The following is a 24,920-nucleotide window of genomic DNA, read 5'->3' on the forward strand; positions in this document are numbered from 1 at the left end:
GGAATGAACTCTATTCCGAATTCTTTTTCCCTTCATTTAATTTTAAATATTGAATTCTCATTACAAATCTAAAAGCAAGCAGGATACTTCTCCCGTCAATTTTCTTTTGTATATAACTACAAGAATCGAATACGCATTTTGGACTCCTCCTTTGTGTGCGCATACTTTGTACTTTTACCTTTGTGCACGTATTTGCCTCTCCTTTGATCAATTTAGAGCAGAATTTATAATAAAAATATAATTTTTGCTTTAAGGTAATATATTAAAATTAAAACTCATCCATCTTACTTGTTCTATTTTTTAAGTTTTCATATTTATATTCAAACGACAGAAAAAAATAACAGTCTGTTCTTTAACATATCGAACCTAAAATTAAATATAGATCTACAAATTTGGTAAAATATTTACTAAAATTCATTAGTTCAACTTTTTGAATTATACGTTCTGACACTTAAGAAATGAAATGATTAAAACCCCTTGATAGATTTAATTCAAAATTTGATTATTCTCAACAATTTAAAAAAAATTAAATTATATCCTAAATGTTGCTATTTACATTTTTGAGTTATCGTTTACTCATTTATACGAACTGATAAACAGACAAATTTGATTCTGAAGGATTCCTTTTAAAACTTGGCAAAATTTATATATTTAAAATTCGGTATAAAGTCATACCAAATTTGTTCAATAGACGTTGTCAAATTATCGTGTCCATATTAGATATGACCAAAAACAAAATTTTTGGCGGTGAAATCATAAGCTAAAATTATCAAAATCTTAGAGGTCGAATATTTTGACGATTACAATATTTTATCTTCGGTTTCCTTTTACTTTTCTAAAAAGTTCAATTTGATTAATTTTCAAGAATTAACTTTAAAAGAATTCTCATATACAATTCTTACTAAATGCATCTGCAGTAATTTCCTCATAGTAAACACTCACAATTCCAAATAGTAAATTTTTCGAATAGAAAATTCACTCGTTGGCTAATGTTTATCATTAATGTCAATAGCAAAGTTACCTAATTCCCAATTACTATATATAGTACCAATTTTTTGAATTATTGTCCTTGTAAGTAATCTATTGTCCTTGATAATGCTCATTCTTGTAACTTATATTTCAGATGAATTTGCTCATTCTTGCAGTTTGCATTTCACATGAATGTGCTCATTCTTGTAGTATATATTTCAGATGAATTTGCTCATTCTTGTAATTTATATTCCAGTTGATCAAATATTGTTATTCTTTCACTTATATTCTTGATAATGCTTCTAAAACTTGTAGCTTATTTATTAGATAATGTTGATTATTTTTGTAGTTAATATTCCAGATGATGCTCATTTTTGGGATGAATATTCTAAATGATGCTCATTTTTGTGATGAATATTCTGAATGATGCTCTTTCTTGAAGCTTTAATTCCAAATGACATTACTCATTTTAATAGCTTATATTCCAGAAATGAAGGTATCAAGTTTTTAATAATTGTGTCCCATTTTTCCGATTCCTTTTTAGCCAGTCCGCATGCAATGATGCGTTTGATTCGTATATCAAATTGCAAATATTTTGATGGCCCGTAATTAATTTAAAATAGCAATTAATTTTAAAATAAAAACCGTTTGGCTTCGTAAAAGCATCTAAGGTATTTATAAATTTCTTATATGAATTGAAATAATAATAAATGTCCCAAATGATAGATACGTAAGCCTACAAGTATCTACTCAATTTAATTTTGTCGTTTCTTCAGAGAATTTACGTTTCTGGATCTAACTACTTTTTGTGCAACATATATATAATATAATGGTTTAACCTAGTTAGTAATAAGTTGAAGTTCCGCTCCTCACCAATCAAGAATGAAGCATGCCATTTCAGAATCAAGAGTCATAAAACCAAGGTTAAGCGTTCCTACTTAATTCAAATATCGTACACACACAGCTTCAAAATGGGCATTAATTTGGCGGAAAAAGTCACGCATTTCTTCAACCTTCACTATTTTTTATTTATTGTTTTCAGCGTTTCACACGGTTACATTTTTTTTTTTTTTTTACTTTTGTATTTATTATGTTAAGATTTTTTTCTTACATTTTTAACATTTATTAAAGTGCATTTTTGAAAAATTTTTAAAAATTATTTTCTACATTTTATTCTTAAATATGTTTTATAATTCATTATTCTAAAGTTTACAAAATCTTGCATTCAGTGTTTCGAAAATTCGGCGCCAGATGGTGCCTCTTTAATGGAATCAAAATTTAACTAAGATCAATTGATGCATTAATAATTATCAAGAAATATTGATTAAAAAATTCCATCATTATGAACATGAAATTTACAAACATAAGGAAAATTTAAGAAAGGCATGCAATTACTTGTAAAATTAATTTTTTGAAGATGAAAGGAATGTAAAACTACCTTTTTAGGACCAAATCATCATTATAGAATTTGAAATTAATTTTTACTGAAATGAATTTTGTATAAGGAAATTGTCTTTTAATAAAATATTAAGAGAATTCTATAAACATTCTTAAAAGAATTTTTTCTCTCTAAATTATATATTAAAAAATTTAAGGAGTGCATTAAAATATACTATTGCACAAAAATTATTTTTGCCAAAAAAAATTGATATTTAATCATTAAAAAATAAAGCATTTAAAAGTTAACTTGAAACAAGGAAACAATTTAGTACTTTTCGGAGAAAAAAGGAATTTCTATGAAATTTAGTGAATCATAAATTAAAATTTATTTTTAAAACATCAGGATAAAGCATATATCAATATTTTTATTCTAAATACATTAAGAAATACAAACAAAATTATCACTCAATTGCATTTAATGGTTTTTGCATTTAAGCACCTTATATAACTTTAACTAGACAAATAATACGGTCCCGGCGTCAGTATATTGATATAACCGATGTGTTTTTTAATGAACTATACATTTTGCAGACTTGTGCATTTGTGTAATTCTGTGATATCGATAATGAAATCTATAATAAATAATTTGGCATTTTTATAATAATAATTACCTAACAAAACTAAACTAAGGTTTGAAAATAATATCGATATAATAATAAAAATTATCATCATCTGTTCGACTTAAATGAAATGGTAAAAAGGAAAGGGAAAAGTTGATATTTGAAGTTGAAGAGGTAAAAGTCTTCCTGATAAATTCGAAACATTTCAAATTAATATTTATCAATAATTAATTAATATTAAATATTATTGAACCTGCTTTATAATTTCAAAAAATATGATAAGGTATTTAATTATTAGATTTTAAAAGCAATTAATAATCAACATCAAATAAAATTATTTATAACTTTAAATTATAATTGTGTAAAAATTGAATATTTCTGATTTAAACAATGTTTATAGGTTTATTACATTCATATCTATTTCGGCTGATAGAATCTCGTTTAAATGTCTTTTTGTTTAAAAAAGATGTGCTGACAAAAAGAATAAAAGCAAAATGTCAATGACCCAAAATTTTATTAAAATTGCCTCTTTTTATATCTTTTATTAATAAAATGCTGTACGTTTTACTTGGAATTCCCGAAAGAAAAGTATGAAATTCTTTTACATTTTATGGAAAGTTTAAAAGATCCAAACGCAGTTGTAATGAAAATAATTTTATTATATATAAATGTGCAAAAAAACAACAAAAAAACAGGATGTTTTCTTTAATACCTAAAAATATCTGCTCTCCGCTTGTTTATTTTTGCATTCATATGCAATAGAAACACAGATTATGACACATATGTTTATAGTTAGAGACCCATTTGTTTATTTTTAAAGCTATTTTAAAAATATAAACTGATATAAAAAAAAGAGAAAATATGTCAATCAATCAATTGTCTTATCAATTGCTCAAGTCTTAATGATTTTTTAACAAAAATATCGGAACTGTCAAGCAATCTGACTTAATATTACATGCTGGCATAATACTACTAATTTCATTCAATAAGCATCTTTAAGAAATACAGTAAAGTTAAAACAGCATCTGCCGTTATGCAGATGCACAAACTTTTTAAAGTAATTGAAAATCAATGTTACAAGTAGCTTTAAGATAATTTAATAGAAAATATAAATAACTTTTCCAGAATTTCTTAGGTGAATTGAAAAAAAAAAAAAAATGTTGAAATTAGTTAAACTTGAATATGACCTTCATTTTTTATCTGCTAATGATAGACAAACTCTCTTGTCTATTATTAACGTATAATAGACAAGCCCCTAGCACTTGTTAGCGCATATTTTATATTAAATTTTAAAAAATCTTTCAAAAACTTTCTATCAAATATTAAAGTGTGGCGCTGTCTGGTGAATTTGTAAGAAGCTATTTTGCAATATCTGAATTAGAAATTTTGTAATTGTAATATTTAAATTTCAAATCATTGGTAGCCTTTTGCAACAAAATTGACTTTTAAAACATCTAACACAGATGGAAAAAATGGACTAAATATTGTTAAATAATCTCAAAATAATAAATAATTTAACTTGGCAGCGTAATTATAGATCGAAAGGAGATAGAATACTTAGATGCACAAGTTGCTATCCTGATAGGACACCATTATTTTAACTTCTTGTGTACAGTAGACCATCTGCCACCACTGAACGCAGCAGTACCGACAGGATTTGTCGCGGCCGACTGCTGTCTTTAACATAATCTGTCCATATTTCTGACAAATTCTCCGAACTGATATCCTCTTAGGGGCAAAGTGGTCAATCATTGACCTTCCTCCTCATCTTCCCGTTCACCTATCTTCTGATTAAACAAGGAACAGGTCATTACTCGAAGAAAATCTCCTCGAAATTCTCAATGTTCCTCTTAATTTTCGTTTCACAACAAGAAAAGTCCAAACAGTTGGTAAAAAAATCGACGATTTTTAACAACACGTCCTTCAGAGTTTTAAGTTTATCTGGTATCATCAATATTGTACTTAAGTCATCATTTTCAACTTTCAGATTCTTTTTTATTTCCAAGATTTCTATGCATTCATTTAAATGATTATAAACAGTATCGATTACCATTATTTTAACTGCGCAGTCTAACGAAAATACATAAGAAAGCAGAATATATAGATGCTTCTGACTCCATTTTGATGGGAGCCTAGAAGATAAAGTGTAATAAATTTATTCTATTTCATTTACCCCAAATATGAAGTGGGGGTAAAAAAATGATTTACCTCTGGCGCCACTTACCCTTGTTACATCGCTTCTTTATCTCAACAAATATAACGAAACAAGAAAATAGCATAACTCTATTTATCACGCAATGCGGGTGTGCGTTCGCCATGCCCACTCAAATACCTCACTAAAGCGTAAAAACGGCATTTTCTACACCATTACTTTACAAAATGATTTCGGAAAAGCAAAATCAAATTATTACACGCATGACCAAAAATCGCAAGTCGGAATTCGAATCCGCAAGAAGCCAAAAAAATTACCTATGGATGAAGAGAAAAAAAAACTTTTCCTTGTGGCTACAGTGAAAAAACACCTTAACAAAAGATTCTTTTTATGTTATCTTAACATCTTAAATCGACCATGACCATGTTGAACACACGTAATCCATTTTGTCCGATCTTCGATTTTACTGTCCTCGTTTCGCGCCATTTCTATAGCACTGTTCCAAGCAAATTGATAATCTTTGATTGGAAAAAAAATTGACATCAAATTGAAGGAATTATAAGTGTTTATTGTTCCTTCTTTTATGAATTTGGCCTTATTTTTAATTTATAACACGGAGATGATCTCTTTCCGAGATGGGTCAGTAGGTAAAAGAAAAGCACTAACCAAACAAAGAACAAAAATTTGGCGGGAATCTTACTTCCTGTAAATCGACCATGACCCAATGCCCGACAATGACCCAAACAAAACTACTTTTGCAGGTGCGTTGCTTGCTCAGATATGCTTCCTGATTGGACAGCTTAAGGGATTGGAAGACCTCATTCATTTAATTGCTAGAGGTCTATCCTGGCCTTGAATTGAGGGTAGAAATGAATTGTTACATCAGAAGCTAATGACTCGCTTTTATAAAAATATCCTTTTAGAAGTTCCATGGTTCTTTAAGTCTTGAAAAGATACGTAATCAAGCGTGTTTTTGTGAAGAACTTAATTACTTGGTTTAGAAATTATGTCCATAACTATGTTTCAGTTAACAATATCGGTATAGAATCAATTAAATAGTATAATGGAAGTAAAGTGGCTGTATGTTGCTATTATGGGTGCAGAATAAAAGGTACATGCTTGCTTTTCAATCTTGTAATCATAGCAAAAGCATTTTATGATATAATTTTAATGTACAATGCATATCATTAGGGTTAGCCAAGTAAGATCTAATGAATTTCTTGAATCTCAGATGTGTATATCATACCTTTTTTTCATTCAGATTATTACACTCTGGTTATTTCCCTTTGCAACATCTGTTAACGGTTATTGGGTAAATTTTGATTAATTAACAACCATTAAAAATTGCTGTTATTAAAAAAACAGCTTTTTTATGCACTTTATTTAACTTGCCTTGTTTCATGTTTTTAAGAATTGTCATTGATTTTTCACTCAATTCCTGGTATTCTAGATATTTGAAATTTTGAACAATTGTGAATTTTCGATGACAAAATCCTATTCTAATATTTTTAGAACTTTATTTTCAGCTAATAGATTGATTTATTTAAACTTTAATTACATACCAATGACATCATCGTCAAAATTACATAATATTTATTACAATGAATTATAAATTGGAAAACTGAAAAGTAGGAAATAATTAAAATGAAAAGCTTTAATTATTACTTAAATATAAGCTTTAATTATATGCCAATAATGTCACTATCAAGGTTACATAATATTTATTATAATGAATTATAAATTAGAAGCTGAAAAGTAGAAAATAATTAAAATGAAATTCACTTCTATTTAGTGCAGAAAAAAAGTATACTTTAAACCTTACTAAAGCCTATAAACAAGCCGATTTATTACCTATATCAATTTTAAATCTACATAGATACAGCTGATTTTTATAGCAAATGTATACTTATTAAACTTATTTTTGTCTATCATTAATTCAATGCAGTATCGTTAATTTATGATTAAATTTATAATTAAGTAATATCATCTTTATAATTAATAATTATCATTGCTTTATCGCTAATTTAATGCATTATCATTAATTTAATTTGTTTTATTATTTTATTTTTAGTATCATTAGTTAATATATTTTTACTTATTTTACAACTTTCGGATAATATTTCTTACATATTTTGCTACTTTAGAATAATATTTCTTACTTATTTTGCAACTTTCGGATCCCGGCAAAATCTTTAGATTTAAAAACACAAAACACAACCACTAGAAAAAAAAGTTTAGTATTCGTTTTAAGAAGAAAAAAATAATTTAGTTTTTCATTAAAAAAAACACCAGTTGTGCTAGAATTGCGATGATTTTTGTTTAAAAAAAAACTTTTTCCTTTCCTTATAATTTGATCATAAGATAAGCTCCAATGATTATTCAAGGAGGAAATAAGAAGAAATTCTACTGAAAGTAAAAATTCTACTGAATTTTAATGGAAGAACGAATACACTATATAATTAGATCTTATATGAGGATGGTGAAGTATTTGCTTAAAAGAAAAAAAAAGAGATTGTCTAGTGTATATTTTACCAACTTTGTTTTAAGTATCTGGGAGACCAAGTTTCACTCGGCAGTTTTTTTTTTTTTTTTTTTTTTTCATTTTGTAAAATTATATTTTTTCGGAGAAAATATTTAGATATGAATCCCATACTGATTAAATATGAATGTTTTTCAACTTTACTTACTTATAAACTAATCTTTTTTTAAAAAATCCTGAATAGACTTAGTTTAATCAGGATAATCATAAATACACATTTTAAAACGCTTCTCTTAAGGTTTCCTAAGCATTCTAAAGTGCACAGGTTGGCTACAAATACACATTATAATTAAATCATATGAGTTCCTTGGTCTAACCAAAGAAAAACATGTCCAATGTTGATTTGATGCCCAAATTCGATAATGTTGCCTGTACAACAAGTTGGTTGACTAACACCATACTTGCATTGTTGCTATTGGATGTGAGACGAAACTATTTGTATTCGGATAAAGTAATACAGCGCCATCTCACAAAATTTTAAGGCATCAGTAGATTATCATAGATGGCAAAGACCACAAAAATTTACTAGATGGCCCTATATGATATTGTCAATATGAGAACAGATAGAAAAAAAAAGGCTCTAACAAGTAGTTACAAAAAATGTGTGGTGTGTGTGAAAAATTGCTTTTTTTGTTGTTGTTTAGAAAAGACACCTTTACAGATAAAACCTTATCTAAATATAACATTTAATCCAAATCGAGCCGTTTCCGAGATACACGAAATAAATTTATATATATGCAAGAATTGCTCATTTAAAGTTATAAGATTAAATTATCCTAATTTACGTGATATAATATTTGTTTTTATTTAAAACCATCTATGAATTGCATTGTTTTCAGAAATATTTTGAAAAAGAAGTTCTTTGAATTTTTTTTTCTAAATTGTAACTCAAGAATTGCACAAAGAACTCAACTCAAGAATTGCAAAGTACAACATATAAATTTCTGGTCTTTTTTATAAATTATCTTATATGATTAATAGTAACAGAAAGCAAAATCTTGAAGTCTAAAGATTTGACCTCAAGATCTTGATAAATCTCCATGGTTTATATCTCCCCTAATTAAAAAGGAATTTCGTCTATCTGCCTATTGGTATTAGACCAATGAATACGATATCCTTTTTAAAAAAAGAATTAAATTAATGCAATTTTATGTATAAAATTAATACCAAAATGGTGGATTTCTATCGAATTTTGAACAAAATCTGTCAGCGGGAATTCTATTTATCAGGTCGTCTATACGTATGTAAACGCGGTATTCAAAAAGGCAATGAACTGGGTGGAAGAAATTCTATATATATTGTTTTATTCCTATAATCAGTCAAAGGTTTGACTGTCTGAAAGTCCGTCTATTTGATGTAGGAGGTTTCCGATTATTTGTATGTACCATGGTTTAGATCATTCCTAATTATTTTTTTTAATTACGTCTATCTGCCTACTAGTCATCGTTAGACCAATAAACAAGATAACTTTAAAAAAAAGAGTTAAACTAATACAATTTGCTATGCGAAATTTATTCCAAAATTGTATATTTCTATCAAATTTTGAATAAAATCCATTTGCGGGACTTCTGCCTGTCTGGACGTCCATAAGTATGTGAACACGATATTCAAAAATGCAATGAGTTAAATGGAAGAAATTCGATATATAGTTTTATCCCCATAATTAATCAAAACGTTGACTGTCTGGTTCGTCTGTCCATGTGTAAGAGAAAATATTAATTCAAAAATGCAACAAGTTAGAAGGGTGGTATTAACACTAAATTCGTAAATTTGCGTCAAATTTTGGATATAATAATTTTAAGGTTCAAAAATATAGACTCGATTCTAGTGACTATGTTTTAAAAAAACTTATTTTAGAAATATATGGGAAAATCAGGGAGGAACAAAAACGCACTCGACTTTTTTTTAATTATATTTCTTCAAACTATTTCATTAAATTCATATAAGCTGAATTTCTAAAACATCCGATCAATTCCTTTGCATTCATTTTTTACTTCCATTAAATATAAAACATAATTTTTATATTTGATGTATATTATATTGAAAATGTTGTATTGTATTTGTAATAATGTATAATACATTTATAATGTATAATTGTATTTATAATGTTTTTTATATTTGGAATTTTATATTGTTTGTTTAAAAAAATCACCTAGTCTAGATACCTTAGCAGATGAACATCATTAAATATTCTACAAAATTCCAGTCACGTAAAAATAAAAAATAAAAATAAAAATCAAGAATAGAGATAAAATTAACCACTAACGCTGGAGCATTTTATTACCACTGACCTAGTAAAATAATGTCCACGAAGTTACCAAAATCAGATAAGGCCCCTTAGAGCCCTTAGAGAAAAGTGGAAGCTTCTATCGTGCAGACTATTTGGAAAGAAGATCCTGTCTGGTTGTACTTATCAATTCATAAAATCACGTTCATGCAAGCCTTATTAAATGCACGTGTTTCTACCTGTCAGTTCATGAGACCTCATCATCTTTTTCTGGCACGCCAACTTTTTTCCTTTTATTTTTTTTTTTTCTGAGGTCTTCTAACCAGTTTCAATGCCAAGGTTGATTCAGTAGACCACGATTTGTTCATTTTGAGTTTAACAAACTGAAGAAATTATATTGAAAAAATATCTATAGATAAACATATTATTTTTGCATCGTTCATGCGCAAACGATTTTATCTTTAGGTAATGAAATTTAAGTATTTACTTTAGCTTTGTATTTTTTTTATTGTATTATCAATTATAATACAAAGGAATAAAAAGAAATGGCAATATCTCAAGTTGAATAACTTACATTTTTTTGTTGAATAAATGCTTAGTGAAAACCAGAATTTTAAAAAGTTATTTACCCCAAAAACAAAACAATTATTTTATAAAAGTTTATATTTAATTATTTTAAGAAACTAAAAACAAACGTTTTAGTAAAAATGAATAACTGATTCAAAAAAATCATTACAAAAAAATTGATTAAATTTAGCACTCAGTATATCCACTATTTTTGAAAAATGTAAATGAATTCCTGGATACTGAAACTTGAAAAATATAGTTTTCAGTTTTCAGAATATTCCTTTAAAAAGAATTTCAAATAGATATTATCTCAGTTTAAATAATAACTTATCTGTTTAATAAATCTTCGATGAATACAGAATAATAAAACTACATTACACGGACTAAAAATTTAGTTGTATCATTTTATTGACGGTTTGCTTCGAAAAAAAATAAATAAATGAGCAGCTGAAGATGAATAGCTGTTTTAGTTTTAAGAAAATAATCCACCAGCTGAAGATGAATAGCTATTTTAGTTTCAAGAAAATAAGTCATCAGCTGGATGAATGGGTTTTACAAAAGCAGACATAATTTAGTGTTCAGCATTTTCAATATTTTCGAAAAACCCAAATAAAAAGGGGGAAATAGTTGAGGGAACTATTTGAGTTATTTTCTAAGCCGTTTCTTAAAAAATGCAGACAACATGCAAGTTTAAATAACTTACATTCCTTGTTAGTGCTTGATTAGTGAATATAGTAAAATGAAACACGTGTCCTCAGATACGAAGTTAATTGATTATAGAGTTAAAACATTTTGGATATTTTCAAAAAGAACCGTCAAATCAAAATGAATTGTTGTTTTAAAAAAAGTTATAAAAACGTGCTGGAATCTAGAAATTAGTGTTTTCATCAGTTTTAAAAAATGCGAACGAAACATTGAAAATAACTAACAAGTATTAAAATATAATTCATTATTTTCCATTCCTACGTAAAAGAGTATCAGCAATATCATACATTTCCACGATAATTCATTTTACTATTATATTTCAAACCGTTTTTTTTTTTTTTGTGACAAAGAAAATTCTATCCATTTATACATTCATTTTTAAGTGTTTTATCTATGTTGTAAATTATTTTTCAAATATTTTAGTAGAAATGTCTTTAATAGCAAAAATAATTAACAAAAGCAAACGAAATATTGAATATAACTAACACTTAAAAAACATCGTTGGAAATTGTTGTTTTCCAAGTCATATTTTGAAAATTGTAAAAAGATTTTTGCATTAACAGAGTGGTAAAGATGATTCTCTTACGATTACATTCTTGTTTGATATTCATTTTCACTGACTAATGGATATAGACACCAACGCTTTTATTTTTAATTTTTTTTCAACCAGTAGCAAATTATCATCAAGAATTTTAAAAGAAATATATGCGATTAGTAAGAATAATCAAAATTGATTATCAAAAATGTTAAAATCTACTTATATATATGTTTTTGTTTGTTATTTTTTCTGCACCCAAAATTACAATAAAAACTATTTAAGGACAATTCCATGGAATTTACACACACCTTCTGAAAAAATGAAATTTGAACTTCTAGTCTAAAACAGTAGAATGATAATATTTTAAGTTCAATTCGTCTGCTTTGTATTTTTAACAATTTTTATTTTCATTATTTTATTTACTATATTTTATTATTAAAATCCTTTTTTTTATATTCCAGCTATGCTACGGTGATTTGATACCTGGAGTTGGTTTTCAACAGAGCATGTCGCAGCATATCCCAATGCCATCTGGTCCAAACAGAGATGCTATTCCTCTTCACTTACCAGTGCTGTCTCCTCATCAGAACGGCTACATAATTGTTCCTAAATCGTCTTTCGTATTGCCTAAAAATAACGGACCACCTCATCCAGGTGCCCCAAACAGGAAGCCTGACAGAAAGCCACCTAATGCGCCACCAAATGCTAAAAATCGTCCTCCAAATAACAGAAACCGAAGACCACAGCCACCAAATAAGAAGATGAACCAACCATTCAACAATGGACCTTATCAGCAATCGGGATCCCAACAAATGAAAAATGTGTTGCCAAACGGACAATTTCCTCCAAGAAATAATTTCAATCCACATCAGTTTTTGGACGCTACCATTCCTCAAAATATTAATCCCGATCAATTAGGACAAAATCGACCTCCCATACTCCCCAATTTCCAGAATCATCCTCCACTCGGTATCAATGTCAACCCTAACGACTTCTTAAACAACCTCCCACCTCGAAAACTTAAAACCAAGAATAAACCCAAGAATGTCCCTGTCATTGTACCAAATTTTGACCTTGGAAAAGATCACAAAGGAGAGGCCTCTCATGATTTGAAACTCAATGCTCCAAATTTACCTCCGAATGGGCATGGAGATCCTCTGGATTTATCAAAAATTTTGTCTGTTCCACATCAAGAAAATGAAGTTTTGGATCATCCACATCCACAACCCCCACCACCAGAAATACATTCCTCACCTGCAGGAGGGCACCCTCCTATTGGAAGTTTAGGAGAAGTAAAAGTACCTCCATTTAATGAAAAATCTTCAATACTCAACCCTCATTTCTCTGAATCCCAATCCCACGCAGAAGCACTGAAGCAAAACGAGCAAGACAAAAGTTTCCATATTCCTTTCCCAGACTTTGCCGAACCAGAACCGGGTCCACAATTGCAACCTTCCAATTTTCCAACAAACTTAAATGTAAATAATAGAATAATTACTCCTCAGGAATCCAATCAAAATCAAGTCGCTGTAAAGCCCAAAAATGCTGATGCACATGATCAAGTGCATGAAGAAAGTGCGCCTATTTCTTTGTATGGACAAGTTTTACCGCCAAATGATGCAACTTACAGCTCAGAAATCAATAATTTCCCAGGTCTGCATGATGCATCAGATGATGAAAGATGGCCAGTAATAATGCCAGAAATGCCTAAAATAATACATCTGGATGTCAAATGCGAAAAGAATTTGATGAGGGTGGCTATCGATTTTGATAAACCTTTTCATGGTATCATATATAGCAAAGGCCATTACAGCTATGGACGATGTGTTCATTTGCCTGCTGGTTCTGGTCACAATAGTGTTGAATTTGATATTTCCATCAACAGCTGTGGAATGCAAGGAAATTCTCCATCTGGGCATTATGGTCCGACTGAAACTGGATCATATTTCGAAAACACAGTCGTTGTACAGTATGACCCTCTGGTTCAAGAAGTCTGGGATCAAGCCCGTAAGCTGAGATGCAATTGGCATGACCAGTACGAAAAAACAGTCACTTTCCGTCCTTTCAATGTTGATATGCTGCAGGTGGTTAGAGCTGATTTTGCTGGGGACAATGTCGGATGCTGGATGCAAATACAAGTTGGGAAAGGTCCATGGGCTAACGAAGTTTCCGGAATAGTACGAATTGGCCAAACGATGACTTTGGTTCTTGCAATTAAAGACGAAGAAAATAAATTTGATATGATGGTGCGTAACTGCATAGCTCACGATGGTAACAGAGCTCCAATTGAGTTGGTGGATTCTTCTGGTTGTGTGACAAGACCAAAATTGATGAGTCGATTTACCAAAGTCAAAAACTTCGGATCATCTGCCTCTGTACTCTCTTTTGCTCATTTCCAAGCATTCAAATTCCCAGATTCAACGGAAGTTCACATTCAATGCACTGTCCAAATTTGTCGCCAACAATGCGAGGATCAATGCAGCATTCACAGAAGAAAAAGGCAAATAGGAAAAGGGGAGGTCAGAGAAATTGGTTTGAATGGCATACTTCAGGTTGTGGCCGTCGACGATCTGACATTCTCACCATTCAAGAACGAGACAGATGATATGAAAATTATCACCGAAAAGAGTAGAGTATGCATGTCATCATCAGGGTTTGCAGCTTCTTTGATTCTTCTTCTGTCCATCGTCATTATATCAAGCTTGATTGCAGCCTTCCTCTTCCTGAAGCAAAGAAGTACAGCAAAAATGCCACCACTGCCTTACGACATGGCTATCTTTAAGAAACATATGGAAAAACAAGTCAAAAAGCAACAACAGCAACAACAGCAACAACAACTGCATCAACAACAAATCAGGCAGCAAAAGAAAATGTAAATCTTGCTGTTGAAATCTAAAAGGCAAATTATGAAAAACTATTTTTCTGAAAGTCATAAGTGCCTAAAGACTACATATCACTCACTTCGTATTATTATTGCAGAAACTTTTAAGCCTTAACAATGCTCAAAAGAGTTAAGAGAGTAAAAAATGTATGAGTGTTTTGCATTCCAAAACACAAACTGTGGAATTCGACGATCTGCATTTCGTTGTTTGTTTTAGGATTTAATTCTGTTTTTTAAGTATTTGTTCACATCAAATGAGAATCTTTCGTACTAATATGGTGGCTGGTATTGCGGTACAACTGGTCTCACTTTTTTGAAATCGTTATTTATGGCAGCAGTATTCTATCATTCATTATTTATTTATTATACGATGTGAACATCTTGTTCTTAAGGCCTGTTTGCTTGTTTTAAGGCTCTGTAAACAAGTACAACAGTGAAACAGTACGCAGTATAATTCTGCGATCATTTTTGTACATAGAATAGGTGCTGGTCACCGACAATGTCCGTCCATCATTTTTTTTATGTTATTTGTTTTGTTATAAATAAACTCCTCAGAGATGAAAAGCTGATTTTTTTTTATCTCATAATTCTAAACCCAACATAAAAACAATATTACATAGATTTTAGCTTCTTATATTTTTTTGTTTCAAAACTATTAGTCAAAAATTTGGCAACACTTCAGTGCCCATAAGAAAGAAAGAGAGAGGCCTGTATTTAATAAGAAAATATAATGAATTATATGTTATAAATGAATTAATGAAAAATCAAAATATTATATTAATTGTATCTCAACAATTGAAATTTATTAATGAATTAAATACTTTAATTTAATCAAAAAACTATTTATTTCGATTAAGCTTTCATTCTTCGTTGATTTTATTCTTTTCAGTATTCCATAAATGCTTAAAAGTGATTTGAATAAATTTGACATTAGTTATTTTATGTTTGTTTGTCAGATCTCTACAGTTTTGTACTATTTATTTATTTCTCTCCATCAATTCCACTGATGTGTCATTCAAATGTCCTTGTAATAATTTTTTCCTGTCATATGTTACTAATAAAATGTTCTTTTGGAAATTCTTTCATATTTCATTATACATCGACAAAAGCATTAGATATTTGCGAATAAAGTAATCCCCTCCATATTGTAATTTAGAAGATACCTGAATTATAGAGATTTATTTTTCTATAAAATTAAATTTAGCACACATATAGTTTGAAAATACTTAGTTAATAATATTACACCTTTTACTTAAATTTTAAATCAAAATTAACTATAAATTAGTGATAAAAAATTAAGGAATTTTCTGTTAGCATAGCAGAAGATATAATTTCATATATTTATTTCCCAGCAGACCTTTCGAATGGTGGTAGCTCAAAAAGCTACCACCATTCGAAACATTAATTTTTACAATTAATTACATTGTAAAAATTAATTTTTCGTTGTAATTGACCAACATTAATTTTTATTTCAACTTCATTAGCATCAAATTTATTGACTGAAATGCATCTAATTTCAAGAGTCATTTGTTTCTTTGTAATGCCAGGAAGGAATTATATAATTATAAAAAATATTTGGAATTTTTTTATTTCATAAATAATATAAAAGTGATAATTTAATGCAGAAGGTTTATTATCTTGTTTTAGAAATTTTCCTCCAGATGATGAGTTTGATGATACGATGTTGGGGTACGGGGCATAAGTGAATAAATCCTAAAGCTATAAATTCAATAGCCTTTTGATAATCGATTGAAATATTAATAAGAACTAGTTCTGTAAAAAGTTGAAACGTTTTAAATATTACCTACACTAGTGAGACTTAATGCAATTCTTTTTAAAAATTTGGATTTATTTAGGTAATATCCGCATTGGGTCTTATAAAGATAATCACATATTGACAAATCCGACTCGTCTTAGGCACATGGGAAAAATGTGAATGACCGGACAGCCGTGATAGCATTGATGGGAACTGAGGTTGAGACTTAAGGACCATCATCGGCCACGGTACAACTCTCCCCATGGGAAGCACGTCCTGTCATCAGTAGAGGATAGTCGACCTCACACCATTTCAGTACCCACTCAGGTAGCGAGAACCAACCACCATACCGAAAAATTCTCATCCTCACATATGAGGTGCCCTCTGGTGGAAGTCTTATAAAGAAAAATTGTTCTTCAATAAACTTAAAACAATGATAAAAATATATGAAGAAAATACAATGATGAAATAACCTCATGAAGAAAATCATGAGGTCATATTATATTTCCACTTATATATCATATAAATAATATATTTATATCACAACAAATAAAAAAGAGTTTCATTAATGTTCGGCCTATTTCTTTTTTATTATTTTGTTGAATACGAATAATCAAAATAAAAATAATAAAAATAATAATAATAATGTTCGAATACAAAAAAGGCGATATTTTGTTATTGTCACATAAAAAAATGATTGTTTCTTTAGTTTGAAGAATAGCTATGTGAAGATACTGATGTTAAAAATGATTTACATATAGAAGAATTAATTGCTAAATTTTTTTAACACTCTATGGACGTGATTTTCTATAATAGGATCTGATTCAGAAAGCAACTAAAATATTTTTGTGAAATTGCTGTTATTACACTCTTTAAATTTGCATCTTGAAAAGATAGATAGCTTTGTCCAAGAATTTTAGTAACTACCACGATTCTTAAAAACACCTTTTGCCAATGATTCGTTTCAGCATTAATAAATTTTTGAGCAGTTTCATTTATAGTTTTACACCACATTTGGCTCATTTCTAGCCAAGATTTTTGGGCCTAAAAAAATTTTTGAAATTTCATGGTCTTTCAAAGTTTTGATGAGATGATTCCAACTCTTAAAATTCTCGTTTCTAAGGAAATAAACTTACCATTGTAAAACTTGCTTCCCATTGCTTAAAATTCTTGTATATTAATTTGCGTTAAAATATCGACCAGTGTCATTAAAAATTGTAATTATACAAACCAGTGTAATTATACAAAAGAAGAGATAGACTTTGTCTTACTAAAAATCCTTTTTCGGTATCTCGTAAAATTCTTGGTCATAATGCTGCCCCTTGAATGCAAGATATTGTATGATAAATATCTACGATGTCTTACGATGTCTTACTGAATACCAACCAATATCGTGAAGATAGAGTAATAGTGTTGTTAGTTATTTTGTGCTAATAGGGACATCTATACTATAGGACACATTCTGAGGGTTAAATTTCACTACCCACCCCTTGTGTATTGGAAATTGTTAAATAATGTGATATCACAATCTCACAAAATTGATAATGATATTATCCTTTCCTCCATGAAATATAATTCAGAGGTATAGCTTTTTAGTTATTTAATTAAAAATACCGCTCTTTTATTGCTGTTTTCTTTCGAAAAAAAGGTTGTAACTATTTTTAGCTTTTAAGCTTAAAGAGTATAAGCACAAACTGTAAATTTTTAGAGAAAAAAATCGATATATACAATTTTCATTTAAGTCGATGTTTAAAATATCAATATTTTTTTCACACTCTCAGCCAAACGCCAACCCTAAATTTTGGCACTTCGGACAAATATTCGAATAATCTCTAGAATGGGTTCTGATGACAGTAGCATTTATTTTCTCAAAAATTATTCGGAAGTGCATTCATTTTGAAACAAAATGAATGACATTTTATAGATGAAAATTTTATTAATAATGACATTTTATCAATGATTTTATTTTCATCACTATGAAATACGAGATAACTCTAAAAGTACACTGGATAAAAGATTGTTCCTTTTTGTCACAAAAAAAGACTAAAATAAATTTCATAAACATAATTTTAAAACATTTTTTTGTTGAAGTAATATATAGCAAAAAATACAGTTATGTTTATTATTTCCTAATTTTCAATCTTAATTTCAAAATTCTTTATAATAAATACTATAAAATCATGAAATCATTTTTTTTTTCTGAAATTCACTACCAAATGGCACCTTGGGCATTGAATCAAGATGTTATTAATTCTCTCTATTTATTTACAAAGAAGGAAATTCTCTTTCGCTCTGGATTAATTCATCATTAATCTGAAACTATTAAAGTATTGTACTGTCAATGAAATACATAAGTGTACAAAGTTTAAATCTCCCGCAAATTAGAAAGTGAACAAAGAAAATATTACGGCTTCCCATTTTTGTGAATATGAAGCAATTCAAATTTTAAAAAAAAAAATTAAATAAGATTTGTATTAATGTGCTAAGGTGAATTTCATTTAAATTATTTGTTCCTTCTTAGGCATTAATTTATAATTTATCATAATCAATTGTTTCTCAAATTTACTGCCAGATGGAGCCACTAATGCACAATCAAAATTTAATTAAATTAATAGATAAATTCGATAATCAGTAATTAAATTCTGAAAATATAATAATAAAAGAATTGTTATCAAAATGCACAAATATATAAAATTACAAAACTCTAGAACATGAAGAAATGAGTGCATCATCGATAATAAAATGCTATCATTACAAATAGGTCCACGTTAATCAAAAATTTAGTGACATAAAAATGTATAAAAATACTAAATCCTAAGTAAAAATTTTAAAAAACGGGGAAAAAACTTTCTTTTTAATGAATTAATGATACAATAATTGAATGCATTTTCAAAGATTGATTGACAGAATAGAAAAAGATAGAAACTATATAAGAGTTTCTAAAACAAACAAAAAAACTCACACATTTCTTAAAAAAGAAGCCTGTGTTAGGTTAGGCAGTGAACGAGACAAATCCCGATATTTATTTCGGTGCATATTTTTTCTTTCAAAAACGGGAACCCCTCGTGGTTTTGAGATTGTACCACGAGGTTTTGATTTCTCCAAAATAGAGGTGAGATAAAAGAAAGAAGAGAAAAAAAGTATTCACATTTTATTTTTAGCAATATAGTTCCTCCCTCTCCATTACCTACAGAATTACGTGGTGTATTAACCATAGGTAATCCTCAAAATTGAATTAACCATCTCTCTTTGCACATGATATTATAAAATATATCCATAATGCTGTACAATATCTCTATAATCTAGTTCGATATTCAATATTACGAGAAATTATGATAATAATGTGATATTATTGAACAATAAATACAATATTCTCGAATTAAAATAAAATAGTGTGGTTCAAAATGACAAACGAAATAAAAACTCATTTATTGAGACGAGGTGCAAGGCCTGATAAAGGAATCCAGATATGCATTCATATTACTTACTGATTATCACCCCTTTGTGGGGTAAAATCATCCAATATCGATTGATAGAAAACTGATAGATAGATAGAAATTAGAGTTGATATCTGTACTGAATTGAGTAATAATTCCAAGAGAATTTTTTTTCAAATTTAAAAATGTGATGAAAAATAAATGCATTGACAAAATATTTTAAATTTATTGAAATTTATTATAAATTATTATTTATTTGAAAGAAAATTTAATATTCTATAAGGCAGTATACTTTTGATTTCTTTGATTGGATTTTCATTCATTTAATAGAATGGTAATAGACAAAACTTAATATTTTGACACCATTTTTTTACTCATAAGATTTGTGCTATGCATTGAAAGTAACAACGACTTGAAATATTACCGGCCGTCAAATCCCGCTCTCCGGAAAAAGGGACTGAACGATTGAATCAATTTCTTTATCAAAGGACCAGAAAAAAAATTTGAAAATAAATTTGAAAGTAAATTTGGAAACCATTCTAGATTTATTTCTTATCCCATTAAACTACAAGATGTAAGAAGTGTTTTTTTTTTTTTAATTTTAAATATAAATGTGTTCAGATTTATTACACTAGCTTATACAGCAAAAGAATCCTCCCCCCCCCTCTCCCCTTTTCATTGGTACTATCTGCCACATTTTATGTTTAGCTACATTTCATGAAGATGAAATTCTAAAATGCATATTGGATCTCTTTCCTTTAATTTATTGAATCCAAAATTTTATTGCTTAGCATAGTCAACAACATAACTCTTACGCCGTAAAAATCTAATAATCCAATCCAAGCAAATCCATCATTCAGGTGTTAAATCCATTTGTCAAATTTAATACCTATTAGAAAAAAATACCCAAAGATATTGTTACAATATCTTCATGGCACTCTCTGGCATTCAGAATACCGAACGCAGTTATATATTATCTTGTTCTAATGGGGATTTGACTAACTTGTGTTCTTGAGAAACTGCACTCCCATGCAGAAAAATGGACAGTCAGTTAACTTATTGATTGAACGAGTTTGAAATTCGAAACAGATCTAAAATCCTAATCGATAAAATCATAAGTCAAATTTTATTATCTAATTCATTGAGTCTTTGAATTTTCTCATTCGGTGATCGCAAACGATCAAACAGAGAGACATCCAGATGACGGATTTCAGTCGAACATTTGACGTCCGTATTAGCACAAGTTATTGTATTGTTACGAAATTTCCGGGTTCGTTTGGATAGTGGAAGTTATATGGTGTGGAGAACGATCAATCAGCAGGCGGCAGTAGAAAAACAACGACGTTTATTTATACGACACACAGGACAGCACAAGGACGACAACTATATACAGCAAAGAGAAGACAATTATCTTCAGCCGAGACGTGTACACAACGAGACTATACTGCAGACAGTAGCGCACAGCTTACTTCAGCACTAGCTTGACTCCGTCGCTGCTCTGCTAATCTCTGGGAGACCCGTTGTTTTACCATCGATTCCGACTACTTCTCTTTCAATTCACGACGACTCCCCGGCAGCTGCCGACTGCCTCCTTTTATAGGTCTCAGGAAGCGGGGCTAGAAGCCTATAAACCAATCAGGAACGTTCGAGGCGTATCTCGGTTCCTAATGGACGGATCGGGAAAATTCTCGATGTTTCGGGTATAATCTATTTTGGCACCAAAGTCGCCAAATGGTCGCCAAGTTTGTCGCCAAGCTCTGAAACCTCCGACGAGACACCCGGACTCGAATACAGACTGTAAAACGATCTTTCTGATTATGGAACCAACTATGCTGGAAAGCAGCATTACAGATTGGTAACAGTATGATATCTCCAAAATGTTGCTCGATATTCAAAATAATATTGTTGGACATTTTGTGCTAATAGAGATCGGTCTACGATTTATAAAACATATAAATAAAATAACATAATAATAATAAACATATAAATAAATAACAAATGAAACATGCTAAATTTCAACCACTCAACTTTCTGCGTTTTTCGGTTGCTAAGTTTTCCAGGGGAAAAAAAACAAAATTCCTAAATTTTTTTAATTATACTTAGAAAGATCTGAAGCACGGAGATTCATCAAAATCTCAATGTTGGTTTCCGTGAAGATTGTAACATTTTCTTTGCTTTACTTTCTTTGCTTTCTATGCTTTACATAAAGAAAATGAAGACATCTTATCGGATTCAGATAAATCATTCTTAAAACTGCGAGATCGAATTTTAAGACTATAAGAACAAATTCTTTTTTTTATATTTAGTATATGAGATAATAAAAACAAATTTTTAAATTATTTTCCCGCATTTTTTCCTCAGAAAAAATATGAAAAAAAATTAATTAATCAGCACTTTAAAAAATACTTTAAGACGGAACAAAATCATTAGGAATGTTATCCTGTTCATTATTTCCCAATTTCATGGCATAATTATTTTATGTTTAACTTCAAATATAAATTTCTGAGGATTTTATTTGTACATTTTAAAATAATATTTATATACATTTATATAAATGTTATTCTAAAATACATAATATATGTTTTAGAATAATGCTCTTGACACTGGGCATTTTGATAACAAATTTAATATAATTGTGGTGTCAAAAATACATATCAAGTTTAATTTATTTATCTACACCCAATAGCACACACATATTTTATAAATTTGTGGTGGTAACATTATAAGCCAGTTAACAACTTCCGGAGAAGAGTGTACACTTTTGTCTAGTGGCTATGTTACTCGGCTATGAACCCTGACGTTGCGAGTCCGAACCTCAAACATGCACATTGGTGACCCTGGTTCTGAACAACCGCATCCTTCATTCAGCTGTCGTGGCTCCATCTACCGGCACCAACCACTCACACACGCTCGCCGTCGCCCGCCATAACACTTGGCGCGATTACAACGTTCGTCACTCACCATAACGCCTGGCGCGATAATCACGTTCGTCGCTCGCCATAACTGGCGCGAGAAACTCTAGCGACTCACTGGTGGGGGACTATTGTGGTGGTAACATTATAAGCCAGTTAACAACTTCCGGAGAAGAGTGTCCACTTTTGTCTAGCGGCTATGTTACTCGGCTATGAACCCTAACGTTGCGAGTTCGAACCTCAACCTGCACAAATTTATATATATAATGGAAAACCGAAATAATAATTTCAAAACATAGCAAAATATCTCAGAGCATTTCCGAGATTCTCAATTTCCAAAAATATTATGAAAAGCAAACATAGCTAACATTAATTTTTATTTGAAAAATCACATAATTTGAGTCTTTATTCTTAAAGAATCCATCAGGACAGTTATTCTCCAAGATACTGAAAATTATGTCATACTATGCAATACAATAAAATTGGTATTATACAATCTAAATTTATCGGAGCAGATCAATATTAGTCCATGCTACTCACGTCGAAATGTAGTAACTATTCCTGTCATATTAATTATGTTTTTATTGTATTTTACTGTTTTATTGTATGGTATTTAATTTAGTATTATAATATTCAGTATCATGTGCTTCCATCTGTTGGCGGTAAGTATAAGTTTAATTTTAGACGAATCTTTTCGTATTGATTTCGAGAAAAATCTTTTTGCTCAAAAATTTATAAATATTCAGTTTTTTAATAACTATTAAAAGCTGGATATGATTTTCAGTACAGCAAAAATATTATAAATAGACGTTTCACAGTGTATTAAAAGAGTTACAAAATAACTAACCCACGCCTCAGATCATTCTGATATTTAAGAAATTTTTAAACTCTCTCAAATTTTTTTTTCTGTGTAGACAGATCGTCAAAAGATACGATGAGTAAGCTGCATTTTACAGAGAACTGTTTCACCTTTTAATTAATGAAATATTTTTTTCTCATAAAATAAATCAAACTTTAAAAAAAAAAAATAATAATGGTTTCGAAAAAAGCAAGTCTTGCTTTTGAAAGCAATTTGTTTTGTGCCTACTTCATTCATTTTTGTAGATGGTAAATCATTATTTTTAGGGAGAAATATTTTTTTATTTTAAATTACATTACCAATCAGAAGTTGTCAAAATTAATTTAACTAAAAACTGAACGGATTAAGTATTTGCAGACTACTTCATACGAGAACTCATTAAATGATATTGCATTACCTAAATACAGCTCTTTAAAATTCTAGCTACTTCAGTGGATAAAACGTCAAAAAGTCAATTGAACAAAGGTTTCGATTTCTCTAAAAGTTGCGAAAGATTGAAATAGTCTTATTATGAACAGCGAGCTTATAATTAACGAGAATTAATGAAAAATTAAAGCATATTTTTCTATATCCAAATAAGTAAGTTTTAGATGTTTATAATATTATTCAATAAATATTGCTCATATAATATTATTCAATAAAGTATAATATAGCTTAAGTTGAAAGTGTATATTAATATGATATGATACTGCATGTACTGTATGTATAATAAGATATTGTGCATCTTTAATAAATACTGTATAATATATATAATATTGTATAACACTACTCAATGTTGTGAAAATAATATTGTATAATATTATAAATTTTTTATAATTTATACCGGCAGAATGTCGGGGAAAAATATGAGACTATTTTATGATATTCTATAACATTATGTATTACGTGGGTTGTTGCTTTTTTTTTTTTTGGAGTTATCACATTCACATACACGAAAATAAACAAATTCACAACCATTGAATGAATATTTCTAAATTTAATTTAGATTTATAATTTAAACATCAAGATTACTTATTAATTTCAATCCTCTATGACTAGTTTTAAATTACTAGTTTAATATACTATTTGAATGGACAAACTGGATAAACAGTCTTGATATAGATCTACGATTTTGATGATTCGGTTATATGGCAATTTTCATTTATCTGTCTCTTTCGAATTTAAGTAATTATGTTATATTCCGACAGAACACAAATTTCCTCCAAAATTTGGTTATGAAATCTATTTTTTGAATTATTATTAACAGTGGAACGACTAGACCTGTTACTAAAAGTACAGTTTCACTCAATATCAATACAGATCAATATCAAAAGGAGCTTTAAAAACATGGACCTCGACCATTAATATCTGAGTATAGAATTCTTCAATAATACTTTTT

At 29.2% G+C, this 24,920-nt stretch overlaps 1 protein-coding gene across 1 annotated transcript in view; it reads left to right on the forward strand.

Annotated features, from left to right (window-relative positions):
• The window catches only part of LOC129972179 (uncharacterized), a 36,873-nt gene extending 21,263 nt beyond the window's left edge, over positions 1-15,610 (forward strand). The window contains exon 3 of the mRNA XM_056086208.1: positions 12,159-15,610. Coding sequence (XP_055942183.1) covers positions 12,159-14,573 — 2,415 coding nt within the window. The 3' untranslated portion in view covers positions 14,574-15,610. The remainder of the gene's footprint in view (positions 1-12,158) is intronic.
• Positions 15,611-24,920: the final 9,310 nt, after the last annotated feature.

This window comes from Argiope bruennichi, chromosome 6 (genome assembly GCF_947563725.1).
Source record: "Argiope bruennichi chromosome 6, qqArgBrue1.1, whole genome shotgun sequence".
Lineage (NCBI taxonomy): Eukaryota > Metazoa > Arthropoda > Arachnida > Araneae > Araneidae > Argiope > Argiope bruennichi.